Consider the following 17,338-nt stretch of genomic DNA (forward strand, 5'->3'; position numbering starts at 1 on the left):
GAGGGCGTCAGGTCGGCCCATGTCGCGGCCGGGCTTGTGGTGCAGCGTGAAGTCGAACCGGGAGAGGTAGAGGGACCAGCGGGCCTGTCTCCGGTTGAGGTGCTGCGTCTTCCTGAAGTACTCCAGATTCTTATGGTCAGTCCAAATCTCGACGGGATGCGCGGCGCCCTCGAGGAAGTGTCTATACTCCTCGAGTGCGCGGATGATCGCGAGCATCTCCTTGTCGTGGATTTCGTGAGTTGCGCTGGACATCATTTAAGCGTTTGGAATAGAATGCTACAGGGTGCCACTTCCCGTCCGGGGCGGATTGTGAAAGAACCGCCCCGTCGCATAATCAGAGCTGTCCGCCTCAAGTCGGAAAGGCCGTGCGTCGTCCGGAATCGCCAGGACCGGTTCCGAGGTGACTGCGTCCTTGATCGCTTGGAACGCGCAGGCCTCCGCGTCGCCCCCAAGTCCACTGCTGGTCCTTCTTGGTGAGCACGAAGAGAGGGGGCGCGAGGGTCGAGAAGTCCCGAATGAACCTGCGGTAGAAATTAGCGAACCCAAGGAACTGCTGAATGTCCTTCTTGTTTTCCGGAGTCGGCCAAGCGGAGACGCCTGCGACTTTGACGGGGTCCATTTCGACGTGGTTGTGGGAGATGATGACTCCGAGGTACTCGATTGACGATTTTTCAAAGTCGCACTTCTCCGCTCGGAGGTACAACTTGTGCTCTCGGAGTCGCCGCAAGACCTCCCGAACGATCTGCCGGTGTTCCCGGAGGTCGGAATGGGCGATCAGGATGTCGTCAAGGTAGATCATGACGTCTCCGGAGAGGATGAGGTCCTGGAAAATGTCATTCATCATCGTTTGGAACGTCGCGGGAGAGTTTGTCAGGCCGAAATACATCACCAAGGGCTCGAACAGGCCTCGGTTAGTCCGGAAAGCCGCTTTCCACTCGTCACCTTCCTTGATCCGGACGTTGTTGAAGCCCCAACGGACGTCGAGTTTGGTGAAGTAACGAGCGCCTTTGAGCCGGTTGATGAGGTCGTTGATCAGCGGAAGGGGGTACCGGTTTTTGACAGTCATCGCATTGAGAGCACGGTAGTCCTGGACGAAGCGGAGTCCGCCGTCCTTCTTCTTGACGAAGAAGACCGGAGACGCCATCGGAGACTTGGGAGGCGAATCCGGCCCGTCGAAAGCCCTTCCTCGATGAACGCGTCGAGCTCGCGTTGCTCGAGGGGCGAGATGGGGTACACCTTGCAGTTGGTGGGCTTAGCGTCGGGGACGAGTTCAATGGCGTGGTCCCAGGCTCTCCGCTCCGGTAGCGTGTCGAAGGACTCCTTGTTGAAGACGTCCTGAAACTCCTTAGCCCAGTCCGGGATCTCGGAGGGCGCAGGGGCGGAGTTCCTGGCGAAGGCTTCGGCCAGGCGCTGTGAGACAGTACTGCCAGCGCGTATCTCCTCCGAGGGGCGGAACGAGGTGTAGAAGATGCGGTCACCATCTTAAAGCTGACCATCGTCTTCATCATCGTCGGAGTCCGGCATCAGATCAGGCAGGGCGGAGTCGTCACCGGAGACGGAATCGTCTCCGTCGTCAGGCCCAGAGAGGTCCATGGTGCAGACCGAGGGGAACGGGCCGGAGCGGAGTCGCTTCTGGAGCAGCCGGAGTCGCCGTAGCTCAGTCCGTTCAATGCGTTCTTCCTCGCGGCAAGTGGAGCAGCCGCGAGGGCACCGCGTCATCTTGACCTCCTTGGTTTCCCAATCGATCTCTGGGTTATGCTTCCGCAGCCAGGAGTACCCCAGGATGAGGTCTTGTTTACCAAGATGAGTGACGGCGAGTTGAACACGCTCGGAATGGCCTTTGTAGCGTAAGACCAAGTCCGCGATCTGGTTGATGGAGCCGGCGTCGTTCGGAGTGCCATCAACGTTAAAGACCGGAATCGGTTGCGCCAGGGTGCGGACCGGAATGCCATTCCGAGCGACATAGTTCGTGTCGATAAAGTCGGAGGTGGCACCACAGTCAACCAGGCCAGAGAGCGAGAGCTTAAGCGCGCTGGTAGTGGACTCTAGCTCCAACGGGAGGTGGAGGGAGTTCACTCCAGGGGAAGCAGCGACAGTGTACTGCTTGGGCAGTTTCTTTTCCCAGGCAGTGAGGCGGCGAAGGACGATGACCGGAGTCGCGGGCGAAGTCGGAGACGGAGTCGAAACGGGGGCAGGGGAGGGTATGTCTTTCGTTTCAGGCTCGTTGTAGGGCAAAGGAATTGATTCGTCATACAAACAAGCGAAACGATTTACGGACGCGAACGAGGGCACACCAGTCACTCGTCGCGGGGGACAAAATCCTCTCCGGCCATCGACTCCGCGACTGTTTCCGGCAGCGCAGCTGTGTCCGAGTAGCGGGCGATCAACTCCGCTAACATCTCGTCACCGAGTTGTTGGATCACCTCGTCGAGGATGTCCATTGAGCGGACGTCCGCGGGGAGGGGGCAATCCCGGGCGAGATGGTTTGGGTCGCCGCACCTGAAGCAGGCGCGACGAGGGGCACCCCGAGCCCTAGTGCGATCCAACTCCATGGGGACGGGAGCTGGAGGCGCCGGAGCGGGGGCGCGGGCCACGGGTGGCACGACCGGAGCCACCGGGCGGAAAGGGGCCGGAGCCGGGATGCGGTTGACCGGAAACGGAGTCCGAATCAAACCGCCAGGCGTCTTGGGGGCGGCTGACTTGATCAGCTTGGCCCGGACCAGGGCCTCGTATTGACGGAAGGCCCGGGTGCGCCAGCTAAGGTAGTCCCGGAGGTCCGGGGGGTCGTTCGAGGACGTGATTCCGTTGTTGATCAGGGGGTCCGTGGCGGAACTTGGTCACCTTGACCAACGCGTCTTCGAATCCGGCGAGGTCCATCAGGTCCTCGAAGTCGTCGGTGTACTGGTAGACATCCTTTGTGCCCATGTGATAGGCGGAAGTCTCCAGTTTGGAGAGAGCATGATCTTGCTCATTCTCCTCGACGAACCGGAGTCGGAACTCGGAAACGAACGAGCCCCAGGACGGAAACGGAAACGGGGGCTTTGCTTCCGTGGCGCTCCGCCCATTGCTGAGCGGGTCCTTCTGCCATAAACGACATGGCATAACGGACGGCCTTTTTCTCGCCTCTCCATTGACCACGAAGGCCTCAGGGGCAAGGCGGGCGTAGGTGCGGACCGCATAGAGAAATGCGGCCGCGTTTCCGATCGCCGTTGAAGGTGAACGGAGGGTTTGGTCGCAAGACCAATTTTGGGCGAGGTTGATGTCGCCAAAGAGGGCCTCGGAATCGCCCTGAACCGGAGTCGGAGTCGGAATCGACGTCTCCGGGGGTGGTGTTGTTTGGGGTCCGCCAGCAGTATTAGCGGCGGCAGCGGCAGCGGAAGCCTGGGTGGTGAGAAGAGTAAGGGCCTCAGTTAGGCGGTCGATTTTTCGCCTCGAGTGCATCCAGCCGAGTGTCAGCGTCAGGAGTAGCTCCGGAAGGCATGACAGGTGCGGGGATGACAGGAGTGACAGAGGAGGAGGGGACAAGTGGTAGGGGGGTGACGAGGGCGGAACGGACTCGTATTCCGAGCCTGAGTCAGCGCCCGAACCTAGCAATCTTGTCCGGTTGATCCCGTAGAGAGTTTCTTCTGCTGTAAGGGCAACCCCGGAGGCCTGAGATCAAGGTCCTAGCAGGGGAGGATCCAAAGAGTGAATAGAAGTAAGCAAATACAAGTGGGGCTGACCTAGCAGGGGAGGATCCAAAGAGAAGAAACTCTAAGGGTCCGCCTGCTAGGTAGCGGAACTATATACTGCGCTCTTGACGCGCCAAGGTTGATCGTTGCTCCGTGCAGTATGCCTGCGCCATGTCGCAGGCCAGGTCCCAGGGGGATCGCCAGGCGGGGGCGGCGATGCGCCTGACGGAGGCGGTGATGCGATCACCGGAGTCGGAGCCGGAGTCGGACCGGAATCGGAATCGTCTCCGAGGGGCCGAAAGGGAGGTTCCCCTGACAATGATATCAGGTATGGGACTTCTTATAAGTAGGTACATCATCACCATCATTGTCAGCCTTACGCTTGCCCTTCGACTTGTGCCCCATGGTGATCTCAATCGCGTCGATGATATCATCATTACGCACCAGGTCGTTGCGGCTCCAATTGCCAAAACAGAGAAATTTCCGAATCGAAGCACCACTCAGCCGATTGCGAGTGAATACCAGGAGCTGGCGACCCTGAGAAAACACTCTCTCCACAGCTGTTGAAGTTGCTAAGAGCAATGAGCAAACAGTACTAAACACAAATGAGATATACGCACATGGAACACTGAGATAATCGAGGGCCATTCGAGAGAGACGGGGATATGTCATGCGACGGTCCCACCACCACAGCAATGGGTCCTTGATGCCGCCGTCAACCGGTTCCGCGAGATAGCGTTCCAGTTCAGTCTGTTCAGACTCCGCGATGCCGACGTTGTAAGAGAGAAAGAAGTCGGACAGATCTTCAAGGTTCGCCATGCTGGATGATCGACTGGCCTAAGCGAACGTCAGCAACACAATCAATGAAGAAGTTAATCTATATACCGCGCCGCTGCTGGTACCGGCCATACTGGTGTTATCGACCATCTCGATATCTGAGTCGGCACCAACGGCCGAATAGTAGGCCGTGAACTCATCTTCGACGAGCTCTTGCGCAGTGTCAATCCACTCCTGGTCCCAGTTACGCGTTCGGAAATACTGGAGCTTTAGGCTAGGATGCAGGACTGTCAGTCGTATCCGCCAGGTCTTGCAATGATTCGGCATCATCCAGCTCCAGCGGAGCAATAGCGTCGTCCTCGAGATCGGAATCCCCTTCATCTCCCCCTGCGTCTTTCTTCTTCTTTTCGGGGGGTTGAAATGGGCGAAGGAAGGCCTTGACCGCGAGATTGAGTGTGTGATTGAAGCAACGCACACGGTTCACAGCCTCGAATGCGTTGTTCAGGTTGTTGCTCAGCGCGTCATTTTGTGTATCGTTGGAGGTAGCATTGTCTCCGGTCCAGGCCAGTATCTTGGAACCCATGAGATAGAGAATTGTAAACGGTAGATGGCAGTGCAAACCTTGTTCGAGAGATTAAAGCGTTGGAGCATTTCGTTGAATTCACGCGCTAACGTTTCGCCTGAATGTGACTCGGGGACCTCGTAAATGTCGATGAGAAAAACTAGTGGATGTCCTTCATGCTGAAGGTGGACGGTCCATGCAACAAATGCACGGTGATTCGGGGATGTCCATGCATCTGTCGCGAAGCTGAGGCGCCCGGGGTAGTTCTGACACCGTTCAGAACAGGAAAAGCGCGAAATTGACAGTACATACTTCAAGAAGATTGGCAATACGGGTTGCACATCGCTCATATGCGGCCTGAAGGTCGCGAGCAACCGTGAAGCGGCTGGGAACGGTAAGCTCGGGTCGTCCAGCGCCGAGAAGTTCCTTCAGCTCGCGATCTTCAATCGTACGAAGCGGGCGGGCAGCCTCGGCAAGCCAGCGAACAATGTGGGCCCTAAGCCAAACCATAAGCATTCGTCAGGCTGGTGGGAATGGGACTACTTGCCGGAACTCTGGCTCGGTGTGAGTACGATGTGAAGCGCGAATAGGGCGTGTTGAGGCCTTGGCAAACGATGTAAAGATGTTCCCGTCTCGGGGACCGCTGGCAGACGTGCCGGAGAGCCGCTCGTCGACCAGAAGCTTGCCCCAGCAAGCGCGTGCATGCTTCTTAAGGCCGGAGGTAGAGGACCGGTCGCCAGATGGCTTTCCGTCCAACCGTGTCTGGTAGCGCTTCACGCCTTTGAAATCGCCTGCAGACAACTACCGTAAGCTAACGAAAAAAAAATGAGATATTGCGGCGCACCTTTCCCTTTACATTTCTTCGCTCCGCACGTAAACGCTTGGTAGGGACGGCCATCCGTTTCGATAAGTAGTTTGACGTCTGGTTTAAAAAATTGGTAGACCCCAGAGGTCCACTTCTTTGCTGGACAATGTCGTGAGACAAGATACATCGCTTGAATGTGAAACTGACCATCAGCGTTCTCGTTTCCAATGTCAGCAGTGCCCTCCCCCGATTTCGCCCGTTCCCCACTCGAGGATGACGACTTGCTTTTGCCGGAGCCACCTAGCCATGGAATCAGTGATAATTGACAGGAGAGGAGATGAGGGGACACACCAGAGATAGAGGTAGCAACACGAGAAGCGGCCTTGCGAACCGACTTGCTGGCTCGCGAGATAGAGCTGGCTGCCTTGGAGGCCACCTGGCTCACCCGGGCACCGAAAGACGACATGGGGAGTTCTTCATTTGAAAGCCATTTGCGAGGCTTTAAGGCTTTCGCGTGGCTTGGCTTCCGCTCCTGAACTGCTCAGAGGGGTGGTACTGCGGAGAGGAGGTTGTACCTGAGCCAGAGGAGGGCCCAGGCCGCTTGTTGCAGGGGGAGGAAAGGGTGAGGTGGCAAGAGCCGACTTGAATGATCATCAGAGATTCGTAATCACACCGGCCGGGTAAACCCGCTTCGGGTTCCGGGACCGACCGGGTATGCTCAGCGGCCTTCCCGGCCCCCGGACCCGGAGCACCCGGACCCGGTGACCCGGCCGGGCTTCCCCGCACCCGTGCTCTACCCTACAAATGATATGAGAAAAGGCAGAATATCCATCGACTAGTGGGTGGATAACCATATTGGCAATTGCAAAAGTCTCACACACACATCTGAAGGCGTAAACCTATGTGCATAGGAGGAAAAGAGGACATGAAAATCACGGTTACGAGCGGATCATCGATCAAGACCGACATCAGAGGCTGTGCGTAGTTTCGCCGAGCTTTCTACGGAGGTTTGGGCTTTTTGGCCTTCGGGTTAGTTTGTTGCTGTTTGCAATCAGCTTGATCAAACTATCATCATGATTGGCAAGTATAGACGGGCCAGGGACCTTGCAAAGCAAGGTGATACCGCATTGCATTAAACTTGAATCAACATAATCTGCATTGGCCGTGGCCCTGGTTCGGTCTCATTCTGCACCGAGGTCAAGGACGTGTATCTTCTCTTTATTCACACTTCGACATTCCGACTCAGACTTGTCAGTTACCAGCCAATGTTAATGGGCTGTTTGAAATGCTAGTGGTGTTGTGGCGGAGTGGGTTGAAGGAAAAAATACATCGAAGAGTCCGCCACGTGATCTGTCGCGCCTCGGTGGGAGTGTTATTGGCATGGAAATGCAATCTAGCATTGCTGTAACGATGCGAAGAACCCGCGTACGACGAATGTTCAACTTCCCTCCCAAGAAATCTGCGGATAACCGCTCAGATCACATCGTTGTCCAGGCATGCATAAGCTGACCCGCTGAACTTCGCAATTTCTTTAGCCGCGAAGTTTAGCGTCTTTTGGCATTGGGCGTGCACTTATCTCAGCCCTTGCTTTCAGATGACAGTACAAGCATGGCTCGACGGCGCTGGTGCCCGGGTAAGAACACAGTTGAAGACAGCTTGAAGTATGAGCGCTTGAGGCTGACAGGACCGATTACACCGATGCATTGCCAGTTCCGAGAGGGAAAACTTAGCAACGAGAACCTCCGCGACGTAAAAGGAATGTGTGCTCGGTGGTCTTGGTGCCTCGACTCATTTGTTTGACCTCGTGAAGAATTCGTTCCCTTCCGTCACAGCGCGCATTGGACGATGGTTGTATCACCATCGCCATATGTCCCGTAGCCTTGCCGCACCAACTCATTGACAGTCGTTTCGGTGTCGCCCAGATGTGATGCGTACACATGCAAATAAATGGAATATAGCGAGGTTGAGTTATTCAGGTCAGTTCCGCCATCTGCCAAGGACTGAAGTACTGAAGGATACTGTGTAATATTCCCAACTTGAGAATCGAGACGCCGGGTCAGCACAGCATGCCGAGGCTTTTTAAATTGGTTGGCTTTCAGAAACGTGAGGGGCCGAGAGATCCGCCGTTCTTGCGTGTTTACTAAGTACGAAGGAACCGGCTTCGCTTCAGCTCACTTGGAGGTTGCCACGTTGTTGCTACGCAACCATTTACAGTTTGGCAGGCAGTCACGTCAATGAAGCTCGAGCCTCGAGGTTTATACTACACTCACCGGGTTGTCACTGGGAGTGAATTGAACGGAAAACGAATCCAACGATATTCTTTCTCCTTCACTGATCGCAGTTGCGTTGTTGGTGGTGAAACCGACATCTATGATGTTCCATAGGCAATGGGAAGGACAGGAGGGCAACTTTACAATGTTGTTTATGTCATGGTGACCGACGCGCCGATCATCAAGGCACGAGCCGAGACGCGTCGAATTTTGGAGGTGACGAAAACGCGCGGATATAGGGGATCCATGCCTGGTACACTATGACTCGTCCAATCCATACGCCCCTTGTTCAAGTAACATCCAATGAACGAGCATGAGAAGCGGAAAAACAAGAACATTGGCCTCGGATGGGAGGGAGTTTCCTTATCAGTCAGGCGGCCAATCCTTCACAAGACGGACAATCACGAATCACGACACCACAATCAAAGTTCTTGGCGGGTTCGAGGAAGAGGACTGAGTTGCAGCTAAAGCTTGAAGAGCTGGGGGTTGACGAGAATAGACGATGTCGAGAGTCAAACACGTAGGTGAACATTGGAAGGAAGACGCAGTTGACGTGACGGAGGCAAAGGGGAGAAGAAAGTCTAAATCGGGAAAGATCAACCACCCATCAAACATGTTACGGCATCTGTACTTGTACTTAAAAACGGAAATAGTCCACCGTTGAGTTTCTTATTCTTCCCCCCCTCCTTCCCTTCTTTCTTTCTGCTGCAGTTTGCCGCCCTTTCCTCTGCCAGACAGAGTACCTACAATCTTTTTTTTTGCGCCTACCGTCTAGCACGACCCTCAATCTTTGGACAAGATGCTGACATCCTCTCTTTTCACGCTACTCGCCGCTAGTGCGTCCCTTGCTGCTCCCGTCCGTCGGGATGTTGCCCTCGATGCTGCTGCTACGGCCGAGGCCCAGCAACGCGATAATGGCGCGACCCGTGCTTTTACTGCTACGACAATCACGACTTCTGACGGTCGCTGCCTCTCCGTCAACCCCTTCTCCGGTGACTTCCGCTCCAATCTTACCCCTGTCACTGCGGTGGCTTGCAATGGATCGAAGAACCAGACCTGGGATGTCATCACCAAGGGCAAACATAATAACGTCGCCGGCCAGGCCCTCGTCGTCAGCAGCCTCACCAACGCCTGCCTCAACTTCGACGCCCGTAGAGCCGCTGGAAACCAGGTCCTTCTCTTCAGGTGAGTCTTGAGATCTGATCTCGGACATCGTTGACGCAATATGACTAGCTGCGGTGGGCGTGCCGACGGAGGAGGAGAGGTCACCAACTCCCAGCTCTTTGCTTTCAACGGCGGTGCTGGTCCCCAGGCCCTCGTACCCCAGAACGGAAACAACAAGGTCTGCTTGACCGTTAAGGGAAATAACGTCGACCAAACTGCTTGCAACGGTGCTGGATCTGCTTCTGGTCTCGAGGTATGTGTATTTTCCGGTTTGCGTGATGCTCCGTTGATTTAAAACATGATCCAGCTCTTCACTTTCGGGGGCAAGGCTGCTGGTAATGCGAACAATGTGGCGACTGGAAATGCCGCAGCTGCGACCGGTAATGCCAACGCTGGCAAACAAGCAGGCAAGCAAACAGGCAAGAAAGCAGGCAAAAAAGCAGGCAAAAAAGCGGGCAAAAAAGGACGTAAGGGACGCAAGGGCAAGGGCAAGGGTAAAGGTGCTAATGCGACGAAGAAGAACACGCAAGTTACTGGTACTGCCGGCGCTCCGGTTGTCGCCCCTCCTGCCGCCGCAACAACTCGCGCTGCCAACGTCGAGCCTACCAAGGCTACCCAGACCAACACTGGCCCCATCAAGGTCTCTGGTGCCAAAGGTCCGTGTATTCAGTGAATTTTCCCATCTCATCTACTCAACTTCTGTTTACAGGTATTCTTGAGCCTTCTGCTGTCGCTCAAAGCCAGGCCCGTGACGATACCGCCAAGCGCGCTGCCACCGGTGTCCAGATTAAAGACTCTACCGGGAAGTGTCTCAGCGTCGACATTACCAAAGGAGACTTCCGCGAGAACCTGATCCCCATCGACATGGCTGACTGCGACGGCTCTGAGGGCCAGAAGTGGGACTTCATCACCTCTGGCAAGCACAACAACAACAAGGACAGCACCCTCATCGTTTCCTCCCTCATGAACGGATGCCTCAACTTCGACGACCGCCGCGCTGCTGGTGACCAAGTCATCATGTTCTCTTGTGGTGGCCGCGCAGATGGTGAAGGCCAAACCACCGACAGCCAACTGTTCCCCTTCACAGCCAACACCGATCTCACCAAGCCCTATGTTCTCTCCCCCAAGAACTCGAGGAACGGCCGCTGCCTTGTCAACGGTGGAAAGGGACGTCTCGATAACGCTGCTTGTGATGCTACCAAGCCTGCTGCCAACCAGCAATTCACCATTGTCGGTGCGGGTGCGGGTGCGGGTGCAGGTGCAGGTGCTGCCACCACCAAAGCAGCGGAGAACACTAAGGTTGCGACTACCACTCCCCCTCCGGCGCAAGCCACCAAGGGTACACAAACTACCACTGGCCCTATCAAAGTCTCTGGTGCCAAGGGTTCGTGTTCTTCGATATTAAAAATATTCCTATTGACTCTCCCTAGGCATCCTCGAGCCCTCTGCTGTCGCTCAAAGCCAGGCTCGTGACGATACTGCCAAGCGCGCTGCGACCCGTGTCCAAATTAAGAACTCTGCTGGAAAATGCCTCGGTGTCGACATCACCAAGGGTGACTTCCGCGAGAACTTGATCCCCATCGACATCGCTGACTGCGACGGCTCTGAGGGCCAGAAGTGGGACTTCATCACCTCCGGCAAGCATAACAACAACAAGGACAGTACCCTCATCGTCTCCTCTCTCATGAACGGATGCCTCAACTTCGACGACCGCCGTGCCGCTGGTGACCAAGTCATCATGTTCTCGTGTGGTGGTCGTGCCGATGGTGAAGGCCAAACCACTGACAGCCAACTGTTCCCCTTCACGGCCAACACCGACCTCACCAAGCCTTACGTTCTCTCCCCCAAGAACTCCAAGAATGGCCGCTGCCTCGTCGACGGCGGGAAAAGGAAGACTCGACAACGAGGCTTGCAACGCATCCAAGCCCTCCGCTGCTGAGGTTCGTTTTACTTTTTGCTAATGTCGCCTTGCCTGACTTTGGTGCTTGTAGCAATACACCATCGTTGCATGATTGAGTTCTTGCTAACCGTGATCGCCATCTGCTCTGCCCTTTGCTTTGTTCTGGCCCGGGATAGGCCACGAATATTTATTCCTTTTTATTTTTTTTGGTGTACATAGTTACTTACGACTGGCAACGGCGCCTGCGCCGAAATCGATTGAAACTGAAAGAAAGAACTGTCAAACTTTCAGAAAACAACTCGGTCTTGTTATTAATAGCGGAAGAGGTCCAGTTTGCGTTGGTGATAGCTTCGGGCGGGGCCACGAGACAATCCGCGACGTCTTAGAGGATCGTAGAAAACGGGTTGTCTGAATAAGTACTAGTATGCACATGAGAAAGTGATAAAGGACAGGACTGGGAAGTAGCAACGACTAAAGCGATCATCTTATAGACGAAAGTGAACGTGTGTGATGTGTGATGGGGGTAGCAGTGTGGATGTGAGCAACGTAGTAAATTCTTTTCTTCTTCTTGGAAAACATTTCACTCACTCCACCATGTCTTCTGCAGAACCATCTCCCCGACTCCCGCTAGAACCTGGTTCCGCCGCTCTTCTCCGAGATGTGCCAGAAAAGCCACCCGTTGTCAACACACTAATATGCGAGTTTGCAGGATTCTGTGGTTGAGGGTGGTGGAGCATAGAGATCTGTTGTCCCTGGCCAGTCGCCATCGCGGTTTCGTGACGCTGCCTTTCCGCAAGATAGGTATCAAAAGTCGCGAAACTGTTAGTCATATCTCTCTCGCCCTCTCGAGCATCCCGTTGGCGACGGGTAGGTGCGGGTGAGCCAATAGGTCCAAGTGGGTGTGTTGTTTGCCGACCAGGAATCACCGGACGTCGACCTGCTGCGTGCGTTTGTGTTTCGCGGCTTGGGCCAGCTGTAGCATTGTTGATAGTGACGGGTGCCCCTCCTATGACAGCTCCAGCAGCGACTTGGATCGGAATCGGGAACTCTCTAACAGTGGCTGTTTCCGGACTTGAGGGGGGAGGGGAAACAAGACGGCCATCACGTTCTCTCCGCTCTCTGCGATCCCTTCTGTCCTGAGTATCGACACCGCCAGCAGCAGCAGCAGGAGGTTGGATAGTCACCGAGACCGGCACCACATTCGAAGTGGAGGCGATCGACGTCTCAGGTGCAGGATCGTCTCCCTCCTTTGCGCTGCACCAAAACCGATGGCCTTCGCTCCAGGCCGTACTCTGACATTCCTTGCCACAATATTTGGCTTTGCGACATCGACGACATTTGGCAAATTCACGGGGATATTCCTCCCAACGCCCACAAAGCACTGTTCACCCAAGTTAGAGAGAGAGAAAGTCACGGGGAAAGAAAAAAACTGACTGTTGGCACACTGACGGATTCCACCACGACTATCGTCCTTGCGACAAGCATTTCGCATGATCACGCCGGCCCAGTATTGAATCTCCGGAGGCAGCCTCGGCGGTGGGTTGGGCAGGCTAGTTTCGCTGGAGGATGGTCTGAACGTGAATCGTTCAACAAGAGAGAAAACATTAGTCTCGTAACCAGGTCGGGTCGTGGCAGGGTTTGGGACTGTCGTTGTCGCTGTCGGTACTGGAGCGGTTTGCACAGCTGGTTTATTTGCAACCTTGCCTTTGCCCTTCTCCTTGTCTTTCGCGCCAACAGTTGCAGATGAAACGCCAAGTGCACGTAGAAATGCTAGTTGTTGACTGCCTTGTGCTGCCCCTGCGCGCCCTTTGACAGTTTGTGTCTTATTACTACTTGAGCTCGAAGCGACCATCTCCGGCGGTTTTGGTGCCTCTGTGGCAGCCGCGTCGGCTTGGGCCTTGGCGGCCATCACGGCCAACGGACTTGCAGGATGGAATCCATTACGCTTCTTGTAGAACGCCTGACGGACGTGAGGATATTTGCTTAGATATGCTAGAAGCTGAAGTGAAAGCAGAACATCTTCATCGCGATATGGTCCAGTTGGATGGGCATGATTGTGATGGTGGCGATCTTCTCTTTCTCGAGCACGTGGCGCAGGAAGGGGAGGGATAGCAGGAATGGCGGGAACAGTCTGACGATTGCGTCCGGCTGTAGCTGGATTAGGTTGGGGACGAGAAGCGTTGGCCGCGGCAGTGGCCTGATGGGTTCGTGACGGTCCTGAATTGGAGGTAGGAGAAACTGCTGGCTGTCTAGCTGTGTCAGCACGATCTCTCGACCGAGCAGGTGAAGAAGCCTCTGCAAATACAGAGCGAACTGAGGTAGCGCGAACAGTACCAGTTCGACGCATAGTCCCAGAGTTGCTGGCACTGCCACGAATAGCAGCAACAACTTGGCCTTCCTCCTCGTCTTCATCATTGAGAGTCGAAGTGGAAGTGCCTGATGGCCCTGCTTCAGGCGATGCAGAAGGGAGGCGGGCTAACCCAGCACGTGGTGTCTGTGTTTGGGTTTCGTCATCACCCCTCCGTCGCCCGAGATGGATATTGCTGGTTCCAGCGTCGCTTTCTTCGGCATCCGCGTCGGTGTCAGCACGGGCCTCTGACTCTGCCCCAGAGCCGCTGACATCAGCCATTGTCATTCCACCTATCATGGTCAACGGACCACCCATATTCATACCCATATTGAGGTTCATCCCCATCATTGCCATACCATCGAGACCGAGCATGCCAACGTCAGGATTCATCATGCCCATATTGAGCATTAGGTTGGTAGCATCCCCCTCCATGCCCTCCTCTCCGCCGATACCCATGCCCTGAATGCCCATTCCGTCTTCAACACCAGCAATCCTAGGGTCGCGAGTAAGGCCCATCATCGTCATTCCCTCCATACCCATCATAGCGGTCATCATATTCAGGTTCATGTTCATATTCATCGCTGCAGCAGGAGCCTGATCGCCTGGCTGAGTCACCCTGTTGAGGGGAGGGGGACTGGGACTCGCACTTGTGCTCGAGTCACCGATTGCCGCGGTTGTTGTCGCAGCAACGCCCAGACCGGCAACGCCAGCGGCAACCATTTCGACATCACCGTCTCCGTCCGTATCAGTGTCGGTCCGAGTACTTGGACTTGGACTGGCTCGACTGCTGCTGACTGCACTGCTGACTGGAGAAGCCCGACTGATCGTAATAGGCGAAGCAACCGAACTCGCACGACTCCTAGTTCTTGCCCCCGTGCTTGTTGAGCTGATCACGGAAAGTGAAGGGGAAGGCGGAGCAGGTTGGGGTTGAGCAATGGCTGCATATATTTCGTCTGGGTTGGGGGCACGACGCACAACAGTTGCGCTGCGATCTCTCATGATCGGAGTGGTGGCAGACTCTACATCGTCTGTTGCTGGTATATAGGTGTCGATAGCAAGAAGCCGTTCTGGTCCTGGTATTGTCTCCGGATTCTTGAAAGAATATGAGTACTGAGGAGATAAAGTGGGAAGTAAAAAACGCACTTGGTCAGGCCTTCCTCTGGCGGCGGCAGCTGCCCTACGAGCGGCTTTTGACTGACGGGTCTCTCTAGGAAGTCCAGTTGCACTCGTGCTCGGACCGACAGCAAAACCCCGACCAGCCAACCAAGCCTCGAGAATACAACCGACAACATCAAGCGTCCCGGCTTGGACCACCCTACTTCTGATAGGCTCACTACCGCGAACTCCGATGTTCACAACGCATTGGAAGGCCAAGCTGAAGCGATAGGCCGCATGCTTGTCGAATTGGCCAGCGGGAGGGTTGAGTTGAGGAGTTCCTCTTGGAGCCCTGTAGGTCGACGGAAGAAGGCCATAGAAGGCTGCAGGCGATTGGGGAGGGGGGAGGAGCCACGCAAAAGTCGTGAAGAATGCGTACAAGCCTCTCGAGGCCACCATCCATGGTCATGATTTCTCGAATACGAGGCGACGTTGAGGTCAGGTAGGTAAGATGGGTGAGCGAGTTGAACAACGGCAGCGGGGACGAGGTGTCCAAGGCTTCAACAGGTTAGTCATTTCTATCGGGCGTTGTAGTTGGTTGTGGCTCACCTCGCCGGTCATATAGCTGAGATGTGATACATACACACGCCTTGTTCTGGGCCGGGAAAGCAAAGTTGCTCTCGCGCATCCTCGTCGTGAGCCAGGAGGTAAGACAAATCGAGCAGGAGACAGAGAGAAAGGAAACGCGTTGTGGATGACTGATGGGACAGGACTGTTTGTCAGTGTCACTTGTTTACCATCGACATAGTTGAATAGGCTCCCATACCCTAGCCGACAATGGCTGTTTGGCGCTCCCTCTCAATGACTATTTACACTTTTGAATATACGCGACTGCTACCTTCCACCAAGAAATCCTCCGTTTTCCTCAATCATTCCCGCCGACGTTTTTGCGTCTAAAAACAGCTCATTCATCTCCCCAATGTCTTCTACTTCGATCTGCGTTCGTCCACCAAGGCGCGCAAGAATCGAAGCAGGAGTCAGAAGTTGTAACGCATATCTTTCTTTTGAGTCAGCGAAAGTAACCAGCACAAGACCAGACAAACCTCAATGATGCCTTTTCTCCCTCCCCAGCCAACCGCTCAAGTACACCTTCACCGAGCCGAAGTCCTTCAACATTGGCACGGAGCTGTACTACCCTGCCAATTTGGTCTCTAGTGTAAGTGTCTGTTTTGACGATCATACACCTACATAATTGGTCAACTCAAGAAAGGAGGCCAACTGAAGATTTCGAGTCACATACCGATCCAGTAGGTCGACAGGAATACCATGGGGAGAAACGATGTCCGAGGTGCCTCTTACGAGCGAGTTTCCTCGGTTCGTTGCCAGAATAACTGTTGGTGCCATCGGAGATTCCAATAGCGCGTTGAGATAGGTGAAGCATTCGATATCAAGCATGTGGACCTATGAAATGTAAGGGGAATTGTTCAATGGAATAAGAAATCTGACCTCATCTATGAACACGACTCCAGGAACGACCTCAGCAACACCCTGGTCCACGTAACCTTGCACAACCTTGTTGACCTCCCTTCGTAACTTGTCCGTAATTTCCGTCCTTCCACTTTTCACTAAGCTCCCCATGACACTCATGATGTCTTGTCCGCCCTGAGGGCGTGCGTTGGCAGCGTCAAGATCACCCAAAGTCACATCTTGGACGAGCTCTTTTCGTTTATGCACGTCTCCTTTGGGAAGAGGCACATAGGTTTCAGACTCCAAATCGTAGGCCGATGCGTACGCGTCAGAACGTCCGACACGCTACCAGATGTCAGTGGAAGCGAGTAAAGACATTCGCAAGAACGTGCCTTTACAGCACCAGTTTGGTGCTCGACATAAATCACATCGCCAACCACAATCTTCTCCTTGAGGATCGCTTCGTACACAGTAGGATCCATTCTCAACTGTTTGGTACCCTTGACTGTTTTTAAACCAATGACCACATGCGAGACAGTCTTTCCATATCCGCTGAGCGGATTTTCGGATTCAGTTGGGGTCAGTTCCGTTACTTCACCCTCATAAATTTCCTTCGTCTCTTTTATCCTAAGTCCTATGGAAAATTGCATTATTCCATAAAGAATGTGTGGTGAACGTACCAATTGCTCGTCGAAAGGCTTCTGCAAGCACCTCCGTCTTCTTGACTTCCGTGCTATACACCTCGGACCCTACAATGGGACAGAATGGGACTTTCGAGCCAAGTTCCTGTGAAACGGCCAGTGCCAGAGCAGTCTTGCCTGTCCCTGGGGCACCAACAAGCAGCAAAGCGCGTCCAGAAAACTTGCGCGACTTTATCAGGTCGACGATAACTCCACACGCCTGTCTTAGTTATATGCGGGTTGATAGCTATACACGAGACAACGAACCTCACGCGCGTTTATTTGCCCGACAAAACCAGCACCATCTGGATTGGCAATTCCGTCGGCGGTGAGTCCAAGCCCTTTTATGTGCGAATGGGGAGCGATTCGCGATGACCGACCGGCAGCCGATGCAGCTGGAGGCGGTACGGCATTGTGAGCCACTGGGGCAGATGTTGACGCGGCTGAAGACATCAATGCAACGATTCGATGAAATGGTTAATTCCGAGTCCTGGAACGCGTCAAAAATCCCACACGTGACACTGGGCTTACCTCAGCACATAGGTCTGTGTGTACTAGGACAAGTTGCAACAGACCAGCATGACCTGTTGTTGTTGT

The 17,338-nt window shown here is 54.6% G+C and overlaps 4 protein-coding genes across 4 annotated transcripts; 1 reads left to right on the forward strand and 3 right to left on the reverse strand.

Moving 5' to 3' along the window:
- Positions 1-4,476: 4,476 nt before the first annotated feature.
- Positions 4,477-6,447, reverse strand: MIND_01215300 (Dimer-Tnp-hAT domain-containing protein; the record flags this gene model as incomplete). Its single annotated transcript, XM_037368659.1, has 10 exons — positions 6,167-6,447; positions 6,023-6,115; positions 5,855-5,974; positions 5,558-5,801; positions 5,323-5,506; positions 5,222-5,276; positions 5,070-5,170; positions 4,924-5,019; positions 4,557-4,566; positions 4,477-4,508 (listed from the first exon to the last, which is right to left on the reverse strand). The coding sequence occupies exons 1-10, from the start codon at positions 6,279-6,281 to the stop codon at positions 4,477-4,479; spliced, it is 1,050 nt and encodes a 349-aa protein (XP_037214627.1). The 5' UTR covers positions 6,282-6,447.
- Positions 6,448-8,884: 2,437 nt separating this feature from the next.
- Positions 8,885-11,188, forward strand: MIND_01215400 (uncharacterized protein; the record flags this gene model as incomplete). The annotated part of the gene is made up of 5 exons (XM_037368660.1): positions 8,885-9,270; positions 9,319-9,502; positions 9,557-9,905; positions 9,959-10,633; positions 10,680-11,188. 5 exons carry the CDS (start codon positions 8,885-8,887, stop codon positions 11,186-11,188), a joined length of 2,103 nt encoding a protein of 700 aa, XP_037214628.1.
- A 545-nt stretch (positions 11,189-11,733) lies between these two features.
- MIND_01215500 (DNA helicase) lies at positions 11,734-15,282 on the reverse strand (the record flags this gene model as incomplete). The annotated part of the gene is made up of 5 exons (XM_037368661.1): positions 11,734-12,530; positions 12,584-14,591; positions 14,643-15,037; positions 15,078-15,152; positions 15,204-15,282. 5 exons carry the CDS (start codon positions 15,280-15,282, stop codon positions 11,734-11,736), a joined length of 3,354 nt encoding a protein of 1,117 aa, XP_037214629.1.
- Positions 15,283-15,488: 206 nt separating this feature from the next.
- On the reverse strand, positions 15,489-17,194 carry MIND_01215600 (DNA helicase; the record flags this gene model as incomplete). Its single annotated transcript, XM_037368662.1, has 7 exons — positions 15,489-15,651; positions 15,698-15,838; positions 15,895-16,055; positions 16,101-16,406; positions 16,454-16,695; positions 16,742-16,961; positions 17,009-17,194. The coding sequence occupies 7 exons, from the start codon at positions 17,192-17,194 to the stop codon at positions 15,489-15,491; spliced, it is 1,419 nt and encodes a 472-aa protein (XP_037214630.1).
- Between the last annotated feature and the right edge of the window lie 144 nt (positions 17,195-17,338).

The sequence above is a fragment of the Mycena indigotica genome (genome assembly GCF_014461135.1).
Source record: "Mycena indigotica strain 171206Taipei chromosome Unknown Mind.scaff0012, whole genome shotgun sequence".
In the NCBI taxonomy this organism is placed as follows: Eukaryota; Fungi; Basidiomycota; class Agaricomycetes; order Agaricales; family Mycenaceae; genus Mycena; species Mycena indigotica.